The following is a 14,679-nucleotide window of genomic DNA, read 5'->3' on the forward strand; positions in this document are numbered from 1 at the left end:
AAACACAATAGAAAAATCCTTCAAAATAAATTTATACCTGAATATTGGAAAAAAAAAACAATGCATTCAAAAATCAGTTTGCTGACCAAAATAGTCCCACTATAGCGCCATGTGTCTGAACCTTAGTGGGGTTTGAGCCTTACCCTGCCATATACAGTATACTCTCGATATCACAAAGTCAAAGAGACAGTAAAAAAAGTTCAAAATATCAAGTTTTTGAGATAACAAGGTTATAATCATAATAAAATAATATGCGAAAAATTAGTCACAATAGTTAAAAATAAGTGGAAACAAGTAATGATAGTTGAAAAAAAGTCTTAGTACAAAAACAAAAATTTTAATTTTTAAAAAGATACAAAAATAATAAGTTGATAGAAAAGAAGGAGCAAAATGACAGACAGTGATCTTACGTTGTTAAAACTTAAAAAAAAAGTCCAGTATTGTGGTTTGGTGACGTCTTTTTTTCACACTGTTCTTCAAGCAGTTTCTTTATTTGAAAAATAGCTGCAAAATCAGCATTTCCCACATTTTCCGAGCATTCCATGAAGCGTCATAGAGTTTTGACAGCATCCTTAGCTTGAGATGAAGTAACCTGCAGGTGCTGTTTTGGAAACTTCTTCCTCGTCATCAGACGGTGGAGGAGAAATTGATTGGGAAATGATCTCATCTCATCAGTCCACAACCCACGGACTTCAACATCAGCATCTAACTGAGCAAAATCTTCAAATGCAATAGATTCAGAAAGATTGAAAGATGTTGAGACTTTTCTCCATCTTTCACACTGCATTTTAGTATGAGGTCCAGCATTGGTTTCCTGTTCCTCATCTAACTCAATTTCATTTTCCTCTTCTTTCACAAAGCCGGCTTTTCTGAAACAATTTATGATAGTCTTCTGTGTTATATGCCTCCAAGCACGGTCAACCATCCTCATGCAATCCAGGAAGTTCAATGGCATAATTTCCGCCTCCCTATCAATTGCATCTATGATCCTCTTCACAACCTCTTTCCTGTATCCAACTTTAAAACTTTTAATTATCTCTTAATCATGGGTTGCAGCTTAGAAGTAGTGTTTGGCGGGAGGAAAACTACTTTCACTGCTTGGATTTTTGGAATCTCGCCATGAACCCTACAATTGTCGATGAAGAGAATTATTTTCTTCAGGCAGTGCTTCGTAAAAGAGTCCCGTCTCATCAGCATTAAAGACATCATCTGGGGAATAATCTTTTAAAAGGTCGGGAAAATTTTTAATCCAATCGTAGCAAGGTTCATTGCTCACCGATTGACTTTCGCAGTTAAGTCAAATCATAAATTCAAAAGCAGAATAGAAGGATCAACAGTCGGGGCCCATTCTTTTCTGATTCAAGGAACCCCGTAAAATTTGAATGAGCCCCGACTGTTGATCCTTCTATTCTGCTTTTGAATTTATGATTTGTCTTATCTGTGTACGGTTATAAAACTATTTTAACGGTGTAGCTATTCAGTAGTACTTAATAACATTCTAAGCTACTGGGCTTATACATTTTTCTTTTTAGTTTTTTTGGTTTTTACTCAGTCAGGTTTTTGTTTTTATTTAATATTTTTTTATTAACTTTTATAAAACCAAAAATAACTTTTTTTTGTATTATTAATATTACTGTCAAATATTAACTTTGTAAAACCAAAAATGCTCTTCTTACTTACTAAATAGCTTCCATATTTTATAGGTATCTTGCAGAGAAAAAGGATGACTTATTTCTGAGCAGTGCATATGTAAGTGCAAGTGAAGCATTTCCAGAAACAAATGTCAATGTTGTAAAATAACTCAATTATGCTGAAGTATCGGAAAGAAACTTCCAATTTTCGATATTTGGTAAATTTTACTACTAGAACATTTCACTATGTAAAGAACTGGTAAAATCTGTGCCATTTGTGTCATTGGTCCTGTAAAATAAATTCCAGTGACAATGTATAATATTTGGGCAAGCACAGTATTTTCTGTACATTTTAAAATTTGTATAGTTTATGCAATAGCTTTACGTTTTAAAATCCTCATGGTAGAGTGCATTTTTAGTAATAGGTACATCATCTGGCTTGCACTGGATTCTGAATTAGAGACGTACCAAGTAGCACTTTGCCCGAGTACGGAGTACTCAGCCTTTCACTACTCGGCCAAGTACCGAGTACTCTAATTATGTTTTAAGAAGAATCAGCGACACACACATGAATTTTGAACCCACTGGAATAGTAGTATAGACCTCAATGTCTATATAATAGTTTTTGAAACAAAATTGCAGCTGAAATTTTATTGTGCATTATTTAAGAAATTTTGTTTGTGTCAAAAATTTTATAAAAGTGTTATTTTTAAAATTAAAAATAAATAGAAGGTATGATTAATCAAGTTGAAATTGAAACAAATTATATCAAATCTATTATAGTTCTAGCCTGTCAAACATATATAATTTTTAAAAGCAAATAAAACAATGTTAAAAGTGCAAATGTGCAGGAACACTGCAGACAGGTGTTTCTACGTTATAAGGAATGTCTTTTTCAGTGCATAAAGTGTGAGCTAATGAATGTAAAGACATCAGACAAAAAATCTGACCTTTGTCAGATGTCTTTAAATCAATAAGCTTGAATTTTATGCATTGAAAAAAATTCCTTGTAACTCCAAAACACGTGTGTGGAGTGTTCCTGCACATGTGTGCTTATGTTTTTTTATTTGCTTTTATTTTTTAAGCAAGGGTATTTTATATTTCTTATAAATAATTTTCGTTTGTAGCAAAAATCCATTTGATAATTAAAAAAATCATATTTTCTATACTTACCTTTTTTGCCCCACTTTTAATAAATAAGTTTTAGTAACTTTGGGGACATTAAAATGAAGATTTACTCCACTGAAGCATAACAAACTTCATTATTCTCAAATTTTAAGTTTGACTTGTAAATTTGAATTGCAAGTGATTGCAGTATATTATATGCTTGCCATTTTTTATTAATTGTAAAATCTGTCTTGAACAATATTCAATTTTTTACAACTATTCGGTATTGGTCGAGTATTTGATCAAAGTTTGACAGAGTACCGAGTATTTGCTACGTCTCTATTCTAAATGATCCTAAAGTCATTCTTACAAACTGTGATGATTTTTTTTTTCATTTGTTATTTTTCCATCTCATCGAGTAGTTCCCTCTCATTTCAGGAAATATATGGAATTTATTTGATAGAGGTTTTAGCATAATTCTTTTTTTTTTCTGATAAAAATAGTCATACTAGTTCATTAAAAAATAAGACTTTGACGGTAAATTAAAGAATCTCATTTTGCTTTAATATTTGCTTTCAGGTACTGAAAAAATTATAATATTACTATAAAAAATGAGTATAAATTCATTTACATTTGTGAAAATTTATACATGTTAAGCAGAGTTCTTTTAGACGGCTGTGGAGTCGGAGTTGGGCTGATTTTGGGGTAAAGGAGTCGGAGTCTTTAAAAAAACATTCTGGCTTGGGGGTTTCTTTATTTCTTTCATTTTTACTGACTGTCCATGTATTTTTTAAAACTGACTACCAATTGTTTTGATCACATGTGTAAAAAGCTACTAATGAGAAAATAACTGCCATTATGGCAATCAGCTGACTTGAGTGTTTACAGAACTTTCTGTAGCCGTCACCTAGTTTGCTAGCTTTTTAACTTACCTAATAGCAACTGTAAGCAAACGATTTTGTTGCCTAACATTTTCATTTTCAAGTAATCACTTATAAATAAAAATAGAAATATAGTATTTTGTTCGATCTCAGTTATAAAATAGTAAAAGGAATGTAACAATTTAGTAAGTCGAGGGCTGTAGCTCAGGGGGAAACTTCTGAAGGTGTTCGACAAATTCAAATAAGTTCTAGCTCGAAAGTGCGAATCCAAAAGATCTGTTGAAATATATCTAATGTTTTTTTAACTAAGATTATTTCTATAAGCTTGGTTCCTACTAAAAAGTATGGAACAAAATGAGTGTAAATGATTTCTTGTTACAACACTCGATAGCTACAGTTAGGCTTAAGATCTTTATATTAAGGTTAATTCTAAAGCAGCCAATGAAATTTAAATTAAAAATTTAGCAAAGAAATTAGGTATAGTAAAATCTATTCATGGCTAAGCTGTATACTGCCGCATTTTGTGTAAAATTTGCTCGTGACATATATGTACCCGGCCTCTCCCTGCAAGGTAGTGCCCTACTTTCGATGAAATTTTATTGATGAAATATAATTTAAAATATATTCGGGAAATTTTTCAGAATTAAAGTATTTATATTTTTTTTAAGCTCTGAAATTAACTTGGGGTGTCACCTCTAGATGGGTGTCACCCAAGGCAAATCACTCCCTCTCAAGAACTTAGACTTAGAAAAAAAGCTTTTTTTCTTTCAAGTTGCAGCTTTCAAAAACTGAAAGCACACAATTTGATCAATATGTATTTGTTAAACATTAAAGAAGGACAAATTACAAGTAATCCTTTAATTTTTTTTAAATGGTATTTTTACATCATCTCACTTTTAAACTCGTAACTATTGAAAATTTGATTTTTAAATCGAATTTCTAACGTTTTATGCATCTTAGGTTTGCAATGAAATACAAAATGTGAAATTTTCATAAAAAGGAATTAATATTTTAATTTCTGTTGAGAGGTTTCCCCCTTCCCCTGAAGGGGGGGGGATAGAAAAATACAAAATAAAAATTTAAAAATCCGGGAGTCAGGGTTGACTATTTTCCTTCCGACTCCGCAGCCCTGCTTTTAGAGCCTTGGTTTTAAAATTACAGAAAGCTACCTAGTAGTATTTGGGTATTTTGATGTTTTGCATTAGAATAGTTTTAGGGAAAAAAATATTTTTCATTGGAACATACTTGCAAGGCTTTGTTGTTTAGTTCCAAGTTTCTTAAACAAAAATTCTTGCTCTACAATGAACTAATGAATAATTGCAGTATTAAAAACAAGCGGTTGTTAGTCGCATTTTGAGACCAAAAATTTTAGCTTGATGCCTAGATCATGAAAAACCTAGGCACTCGTGAAGAATAAATTTGTAGAAGTAATTTATAAATGCAATCTTATTTGACTTTGAAAATCCTTTTCTTCTGTATATTTTGCAGAGTTAAAATTTACAACCGGCAATATGCTGATCATATCTTTTAATGAAGTTTCTTTTTTTTTAGTTTTATATGTATATATTTGATTTATTAAAATTACCTAGACTGTTCATTTTGACACCTAGAAACGTATACCAGGTGTCATCATGATGCCTGTCTTTAAATTTTTATTAGTAACACTGAATCAGGGTATCTTTCTCTTGTATTGCAACTGTTATTTGTACCAGAAATGTTAATTAACCCAAATGTTTTTGTATTTGTTAATTACCAGCCTAAAATAGTGTTGTAATTATTGGCATTTCAATCTTTCAAATTAAATTGAGGTTTAAGTGTGTCATTTATATTTTAAAAGTGCTGTTGAACTTGGTTGACATGAATAAGTGATTATCTTTTGATTCTGTTTGAAATTGACATGTATTTATTCATCATTAAGTATACACTTATTAATATTTTGCTTCCTGTATTTTACTGCATAATCTAGCCCCCCCCCCCTCCCATTCAAATTTTTTTTCCAAACTGGTTGTGCATTTAATAGTGAAGTTAATATTGTGTGCTTCTATATTATGATTTTGGCTCCATATCTTGTGGTGGGCTAACTACTGATTTCTACGAACTCTTGATCTCCTAAACCCGTTCAAAAATTGTTGAGCAATCACGATTGCTTATTGTTCTCACTTGACAGTCCTTGATGTTCCGGTTCCTTTTTCAGCTTGGACCAGGGCTGCAGCACCACCGTCCACCGGCGGCGGCGCGGCTGGTCCTGAGCACTGTCCCCCGGAATCCACTTTTGCTGGGCGGTGGCGTCCATGTCCTACACACACATGCTCATACACAGTCGCCTACGCGCGCACGCCTTTACACACATACACACGCCTACGTGCCGCACGTAAGCCTACACACACACGCACACAACTATATACACGTAAGCACCCAGGAGGAGGGACATGCTTGGGCGGAGGGGCCATTTCTAGAAACAATAACTCTAACCAGTAGAGTCTTGTCGCAACTCGTGATTGCGAAGAACATAATTTGAATTCAAAGTTTCTGAATTCCAATTAGAGTTAATTTTTTTATTACTTTCTTTAAGTGAGTGATTGGATTAAAAATGCAAGAATTAAAATTTTATCCAACTATTTTTCTCCCCTGTGATAAGAGTTCAAGGAACGGTTAGTAGGGTAATGTAGGGCAAAGTGAAATGGTTTAGATGACTAAGCTTTTTCAAAATGAAAAAGAAAAATGAATTACAGTACATAAAGAAAGAACATTGTATCTTAAAATAAAACATGCATTAAAATAGTATTTTTATTTTTTGGCGGTGAATTTTTGCTTAAAAAAAGTGGAAAATTTTCACTTTATTTTTTCATGTGGCAAAGTGAAAAATGATATTTTTGCAATGAAAGGTTTTCTATTCGATTATAAAAAATAGTTTTGATCAAATGAATCAGAACATAAAAGTTTGATTGAATAAATGAAAAGATGCTGGGAAAAATAAACAAATAATTAAATAAATTAGTGTGTGAAGACAAATAAAAGAGTGAGATAATAAGTAAATGAAAGAATAAATAAGTTAATTACTAAATTAAGGTGGGTTAATGAAGTTATAAAAAAGTATGTAAGATATTTAATAAATGATTGAATAATTAAACAAAATTAACTATTTCACTTTGCCCCACCCACTTTGCCCTGTGTGTACTTGTCTAATTGTAAAAAATATTTAAAATACAAATAGGCTTAATATTAATTAAATAAATGTTGCATCAAATATTAGACGGTCTCAATTAATATTTCAAATGTTAATTACAAGAACTTTATCATTTTATAATACCAAAAATAATTTTCGACTTAAAACAAAATATTACAATATGAGTATAATTTTTTGAAAAATGCTTGTACTATCATGTTCTATGATTTTCAAAGTGAATTTTTTCTTGACTGGAATAGGCTACATGTGTTACTATGTGGTTAAAACATTACTAGATAGGTGGCGCTAAAAGCAGAGTAAATATTTTGCCATTTCATTTTGCTCCGCTATTTCACTTTGCCCCACATTCCCTTACTCAGGATTATGCAGTAAATTGCTTGTTTTCTTTACATGTTACTTATATGTAGTTGTGAAAAACTTTAAATTATGGTAATTAATTTGTACTAAACTTTAAGAACATTTTTTAAAATGTTGTTTTTTTTTTTTTTCAATCTGAAAATTATATATTAATTAAGAGTCTATACATTGACAAACAAACATTATTACTCAAGCTGAGGTAAAATTTGTGGATTGTAATATCATTTGTATATTTTTGTTTCAATTGTAAACTTGTAATTTGCACCCGAAAAGATCATTAATTTGTATTATTCAAGTGGAAATTAAAGGTTTTGAAATAAATTGATTTTTTTTTTCTTAAAACATCTTAGCAGACAATATGGAAGAAAAAAGCATGAATTTTTTAGTTTGCTTTGGATAAAAATACTTTTTTCCTTTAATAACCTAGTTTCAACATCCTATGAATTATCATGCTCCAATGTTAAATAAAAGCTGCATCATCCAAGGATGCATGTGCTTTCTGGAATATAGTAGAGCCCCGAGAAGTCAATAACTGATGCAATTCCAGAAAACTGGGCCATATACTGGCTGGATAAGAAAATAGTGCCCAAAAATTTGTTGCACAAGCATTCCCAAAAATACAGCAGTTTCACTAACTTGACCGCTTTTTTGGGATTCTACCGAAATGAATCACTTCATTCCGGGGGAGGGGGAGGGGAGTGATATATCATACAAATAGGGAAGTTTTTGATTTTTCAATTTTATTTTTATATGATAGAGTAACATGTATGAACATCATAGATGAAAAAAATTTTGCGATACAATAAGTAATTTTTTAAAAATTAATTTTTAAAGTTCAAGTGATTGTGACATCAAATGGCACAGGAAGTGACGTCATGCGCTCTTCCGCCGCTGGAGAAGCCAAAAGATGTGCAGTTGGCTTCGAAGACAAACCGTAAGGCTTACTTCCTTGTATTTAACTAATCGCGTTTCTGGAACATTAAACCTCTCATCCTCTTGGAAATATTCGAATACCATCATTGATGTTACTTGAGGAAGATTATTAAATTGTGCTTAAATGAATCCGGCCTCCATAGTGTGTTCAAAAGGATTATTGAATTTCTAAAAAATAAAAATGTCAGTGCGCTCAAAATGTCCGTAGCAAAAACAAGGGATCTTTGGCGGAAGGCTGCCCATTAGTACCCTGTGATGTTTCAGAAGAGCGCAATTTTGTGCGTGGATTTTTAAAAATTCATTAAAAATCAATCACAGTTTTAAAATTCGGCGATGGTGAATTTTTTAGTTTTGAGGGTCAATTAACAATACCCAATAGTCAAAATATGAACATTTAATAGGTTGCAACTTCCCTATTGTTGAAAATATCTCTTAAAAATGTACTGTCATTAAGTTTTAATAAACCTTTCTTTATGTTCATAAAACAATAACCATTAATTTCTGTGCAATTTTGTTTTAAAAAATCAGGGATGAAAGTTTTCTGTCTTGCCAGATTTTGATCTTTTTAAAAATATACAACGAAACAGAGTGAGATGGAATAAAATAAAAATTGAAAAGCAATAAATAAAGTCCAGCTTTTGAAAGTTGGCCTTATTTCAAAAGCGTCCATCTTCATGAAAGGAAGATACCCGAAGGAAAATTAAAGAACAGAATTCCCAATGTAGTATTGGTTCTAGAGCTTGAAACGTCACCTTGTAATTTAAGAAATCAGCCAAAAAGGTACAACAATTCAATTTTGTACAGTTAAGGCTGATATCTCATTTAGCAGGTCATATAAATTCCAAACTTAAAGGCGAATTTGCTTCAAACAAACTTTGTTAAAAAAAGCTCTCGGTGAAGAACATGTATAGGAAAGATCTTTTTGATTTGAACAATTGTTTTGTTGTAACAGAAAGGGCTGTGCAGTGCTACTACTTTTGTTTATTAATTTAATTTGTTTTTATGCATCTATTTAATCAGATGAGCAAGGCATATTTTTATTTCCAAAAATAAGCTTAAAATGTTAAAAAGGTATGTTTGACATAATTTGCTGTCTTAGCTAAGAGAATATCGATTAGATACTGGAAAAACGATGTTGGTGTATGGGAAAGTAGGCTCCTTTAGTTCTGGGTGGGACTTCTTGTTCCCACATGTTGTTTGAAATCTTTTTTAAACAGAAATGATCTTTTAAGGGTTCTGTTACGGGAAAATGCAGTAATGTTTTCAGTGACTCAAATTATTTCGTCAAAGGGGGAATCTACATTTTAGGGGTAAAAAAGTTGGGAACAACTGTATATTAGGAACATAAATATATTCAAGTTCCTTTGTGAATCTTAGCTATGAATTGAAACACAATGGTGATTTTAATCACATAATATTACAAAAAACTATTTTCAAATTCCAGTAGAGTGCTTTTAAGAAAATACAAAATGATGAGTTTGAGTATGCAATTTCTTATTTCAAATATTGAGCATTTTTATTTTAAAATTACAATTCAAATCATGTCTCATTTGATACAAGAAATTTCATTTTGTCTATTACTTATGAAATCAAGCGTTAAACATAATGTACATTTTTAAAGTAATGGTTTTAATTTCTGAGCATAAAGTTACATAGTGTATACACATTGTGATACATGAACAAAAGTTCTAAAGATCTTCCAGGGGAATTGATACAATAGGTTTCTTGGGTTTGAGTTTTATTTTTGGCACATTTGTATCAAGAAATTCATTAGCTTTCTTCCCAGGTTCTAGCTTGAGAATATAAAGTGGAATTCTAAAAAAAAATTCAAAAAAATATTAATGGCTAGGATATTTAAATAAAATTTCATATTAATTTTTAACAAGCATTAAACGAAATAATTCATCATTTAGAAATGCAGTGGAACATTTTGATTAGAAATCTAATCAATATATGATATTCTATATGATTATACAGAATTTAAAATGCTTTCACAGACATTAATTGAAAAGTCAAAAACACTTTTTGCTCCCAGTCTTCTTTCAGTTTCATTTTTCTAATTTGGGGTCAAAATACTTAAAAGCTGAAAAAAATATATAAAAGTATACATATGGACGAATTGGAATACTAATGTAACAAGTCAAAAATTTAAAATTTAAGTTTAGTATCGATTTGCATGTGTGTGGGTTCTTCAGTTTCTCAATTAAGTGCATCAATGGTATAAAAAAAATACTAAAATCAATTGGCGACTAGGCGCACACAAAAAATGGTCCACTAAACTAATTGCTTCCAGGTAAGAATGATACAGTCGAACCTGATAACCATGGATTATATGGAATTGGCAAACGTTCAGTTAAGATGATTTTGTCTGAATAAGGGGGAAATGTAAAAATGTCATGTGCGTAATCCGCTCATTTGAATGTGACTCTGCTTAATTTAGAGGCTAGTATACATCTGCAAAAGCTCATCCCTGAAAACTAATAATAGATGCATCCATTTCCGCCTGTAAACCAGATGTTTGCCTTTCCATCTAATCAGTGGTCAGACTTTAGTGGTGTAATTCAGTTTCCATGTTGCTGACTGAACCAGTAAACAGAATTTTAAGCAATTTTTTTAAACTAAAACCGTTCTTGCATGCATTAATCTTTCAGTAAACTCACTGTAACTCTAGAATAATATTGGTGTTTAATAATTTAGGACCTTTTATCATTCCAAATTCCCTGAAAAATAATATTGCCAGGCAACAGAAGTTTTCTGACTAAAAGATAAACCAAAGTCTGCATGAATTCAGACTGTGTTCAAAATTCCTAGTGTAGAACTTTAGGTACTAGGGTAGGGTCATTACTTGTTACCCTACCCTATGCATAAAACCCCTATTACCATACCTGTGAAACAGTGACGACTCGTGCCTTGAAAAAGTGTGGGGGCAGATCTTGGATGTACTCGCCTCTCCCTCGGTTTTTGAGAGATAAAAAAAGATTTTTTTTTTAAATATATTTTTGATACAGTAGAATACTTTTATAACACCCACCTATATAACGCAATTCTCTATAAACCGCACAACTTTTCAGAAGTAAACAATAGGTTTTTAAGTTTAAAAAATCCCTTTGTTTTGCCTTGCTAACATAAAATTGTTAGGAAAATTAAATTTTGAAAGTTTTTCATCTTCCCAGCTTAATTCAAAGCTTTTAAATGAAAATTAATGTTCACACTAAAGAGAAAATATCAAGTGGCTCTTGAAAATGCAGCTGTTATGCAAACTATGAAGCTGGCAGAAGTGCAGGATAATTCACTTTATTTTAATTGTAAAGCATATTTCTTTGTGAATGATTAGTTGTATAATTAGTGTTTTAATACTCATTGCAGATAGCACTAATTCTGAAGTGCTAATATATATATATATTCTGAATATTAGTTTCAAAATTTGTGAATGACCTGTATAACGAAAAAGCTCTGGTCCCAAGGTGTGTGTTATAACAGTCTTCTACTGTATTTACACTTTCTTAAAATAATTATTTGTGATAAATAAATAAAATTAAATTCATTTTAAACACAGGACAAGCTACAAAATACTTAAACTACTAAGCAAATCACGTATTAATATCATGTTTATGTCCATGATTGCCGGCAGGGTGTGGTGCACTTTCACTCATTGACTTTCATAAAGAAAATTTAATTAATCAAAGAGGGAAAAGCTACAAAATACATCACGAAAGTTAATAATCTCACATTTATATCCAATATGCTTTCTGGCACTACAGTTCGCCACCATTGCAGCACCGGTAAGGGGCTACAAGGGAGGAATTTTCACCCCCTGGCTTTTCAAAATGAATAAATAAATTTTAAAAAGCAATATTAATCTAATGTTTTACTAGTAATATTATTTTGCATCTTTGAATAATTAATTATTCTGAATGAGTAAAGTTAATTTTATTTTAAGCAAGGCCAAATTACAAAAGTGAGAAAATATTGTGATCAGAGAAATATGTAAAAATTATGAATTAGTTAACTTTAACAAAGATGAAATTACATTTCAGTATTCGTTTTAAAATACATAAAATAAAGATATATAAACTAAATTTAAAAAACTAAAAATAAATGCATTAAAAAAACTAGTAAAAAAAATTCTAAATGATTTACATGCTGGTGTACCCTTTTGCATATGAATCTGCCAGCGCCCAAGAGCCAGATTCAGAATCTTTATGAAGACAAAGAAAAAAAATATCGAACTCAGATTAATTTTTTCAAATTATTTATAACTCGTCACATTTTCTTCAAAACTACATGAGCAGTAATTTAAAACAAGTAAAAATTTCTGTGTAAGAATGGGAAGATATTTTTTGAATGAAAAGAAAAATATTGTAACGATATATGCATACACGTACATACAACACAACAGCGGTGCAACTAAAAAATAATTTTTAAGGGGAGGGAGAGGGAAGGCACAATAGGAAAAAGATATCATAAATTTTATTGATTTGCTCATCAAATCTCTCAATTTTGGAACTTGTAGTTTTAAAAACCCAATTTTAGACTGTCTTTGGTGATATTCAGGGACAGAACGGTACAGGGGACTCCGCAGAAATTTAAACATTAAAACGTAAATTATAGGCCATATTTATTGACGTTTAGAGTAAGGGATAGAGCTCCGGGACTCTCCCCAATTGTTTTTTTTTCCTTCTTTTTTTGCAATTGTAGAAATACTTTGAAGCTTTTTATGGAAATGGGTTCTGGAACTCTCCCCTAAAATTTTTTTCAAAACTGAAGTTCTAAAATCGGCCTGAAGAAAAAAAAATCCTTAGTATAATCCGCAGATAATATGATGCAAAAACATGAAGTTTTGATTTAAAATACAGGAAAATACGGTAGAATACTTTTTTTTTTAATTTCAAGCACTTAATCACAAAAAAAATTTAAATAAATAAAAAGTTATAAATTATTGTCTGAAAAAAGTGAGGGAGCCAGGGCCCTCTCTGGCCCCTCCCATGAGTCCCCACTGCTGTGAAATGATCTAAATAGAACTGTGACACTGAGCAGGGTGCAGAAGAGTTCTGGTTTAAAATAACTTAATGAAAGATATTGAAAAATAATTCAAGATCATCCAAACCAATACAGTGTATTCTTCTTATCCAGGCATATCACATTACTTTTCAAAGACCACAACTTACAGCATATAATTTTAAGTGAGTTTGGAATTTATATCAATATTGTTTGACAGCACTTGAAATTGTTTAGACAAGATCATGGGTGCAGATAGAAGGGGGCATGGAGCTAAAAGAGAACCTCCGACTCCTATGCTCCTTTCAAATGTCACCAAAGAAAATTTAAAATTGCAGTTTTAGGGCTTCAATTTCAAAAAAATTTTAAGGGAGAGCCACATAACCAATTTTTCTGCCCTCATCAAATAAAAAATAGCATAAAATGTTTTTTTAAAAGGAGTGGAGGACTATAATTTCAAGCGATTTCCAAGGTCTGCATTGGCAGGGTGGCGCAACTAGGAACCACTATCTTGTTGCACTTATGCTTGCCCTTCCCTGACAGGAACCCTGGCTAGACCCGTGGTCATGATCGAATTTTTCTCAACTGAAATTCTTTCATTAAAATAATGAAAATTTCTCCAAAAGTAGTATTTTCAAACAAGCAATTAGTGACATTACACATTATTGAATAAGAGCAAGAGGGATTAAAGAAAGATATCACTAAAGGATAAATATAACTACTCAATTCATTTGCACTACAGTGGTCATTGTTAGCTACTCTGCCAAGTGACAAGTTTACGAATGAATTAGTTTTCTTTTGCAGCCATTGAACTGAGCTTAACTAAACGATCCTAAAATTTTACTATCAGGGAAACAATAACTGAGGGAAAGACTTAGTTCTTTCAGTTTAAATTGTGTTAATAATAAGTAAAATAGTAGAACTTTTATTTTTATGTTCAAAAAAATTTTATCTTGAATAATATTCAATAAAGTTTCATTAATTCCAAAAAAAAAAATTACAATGGAGCAAACCCAATATTTCTTAACATGCAAAATTTGGTTGATTTGGACCTGCAAAAAAATGGTAACCTACATCTATGATAGAACAAAACAGTAGCTAGACAGGAAACATTACAAAATTGATGTGAAGCTGTGTAGTTTTCGATTTGAAATAAAACAACAGGCCTATGAAGCTTCACGAGCTGCAGTTGGCTCATGGACTGTGCTGCAGGTTGGGCACCACTGATGTAAAACATACAACTTTTCTTTTACCTATTCCTCTTAGGATCTACCTCAAGTAAGGAAATATTCACACTGCAAATTGATGCGGAAATACTAAGCTTTTACTCACTGAAGAAGAACTGCTGCAACAACTGAAGCGGCCGAGATGCCCATCACAATTCTATGACGGTACTTTTGGGCAGGAGTACCTCTCAGTTGATTAAATGGTGGTTTCTTCATGATACCTACAAAAATTCATTTTGTTAAGGGTTGACTTTATTCACTATTAAAATTAGTTGCGAAAAATAAAGGTCCCTTCTCAAAATATTTAAAAAATAAATAATAATAATTACAAATACAAGGCGTGTCTGTAAAATAAGTTC

General features: G+C 31.4%; 2 protein-coding genes across 2 annotated transcripts in view; one reads left to right on the plus strand and one right to left on the minus strand.

Moving 5' to 3' along the window:
* The window catches only part of LOC129234342 (male-specific lethal 3 homolog), a 48,727-nt gene extending 46,635 nt beyond the window's left edge, over positions 1 to 2,092 (plus strand). The window contains exon 11 of the mRNA XM_054868335.1: positions 1,704 to 2,092. Coding sequence (XP_054724310.1) covers positions 1,704 to 1,800 — 97 coding nt within the window. The 3' untranslated portion in view covers positions 1,801 to 2,092. The remainder of the gene's footprint in view (positions 1 to 1,703) is intronic.
* Positions 2,093 to 9,622: 7,530 nt separating this feature from the next.
* Positions 9,623 to 14,679, minus strand: part of LOC129229195 (DNA-directed RNA polymerase II subunit RPB1-like) — a 39,886-nt gene continuing 34,829 nt past the window's right edge. Inside the window, exons 2-3 of the transcript XR_008581071.1 lie at positions 14,427 to 14,541; positions 9,623 to 9,911 (exon numbers count right to left, since the gene is read on the minus strand). The gene's annotated coding sequence lies outside the window, so the exon portion shown is untranslated. The remainder of the gene's footprint in view (positions 9,912 to 14,426; positions 14,542 to 14,679) is intronic.

The sequence above is a fragment of the Uloborus diversus genome, chromosome 1 (assembly GCF_026930045.1).
Source record: "Uloborus diversus isolate 005 chromosome 1, Udiv.v.3.1, whole genome shotgun sequence".
NCBI classification, from domain to species: domain Eukaryota; kingdom Metazoa; phylum Arthropoda; class Arachnida; order Araneae; family Uloboridae; genus Uloborus; species Uloborus diversus.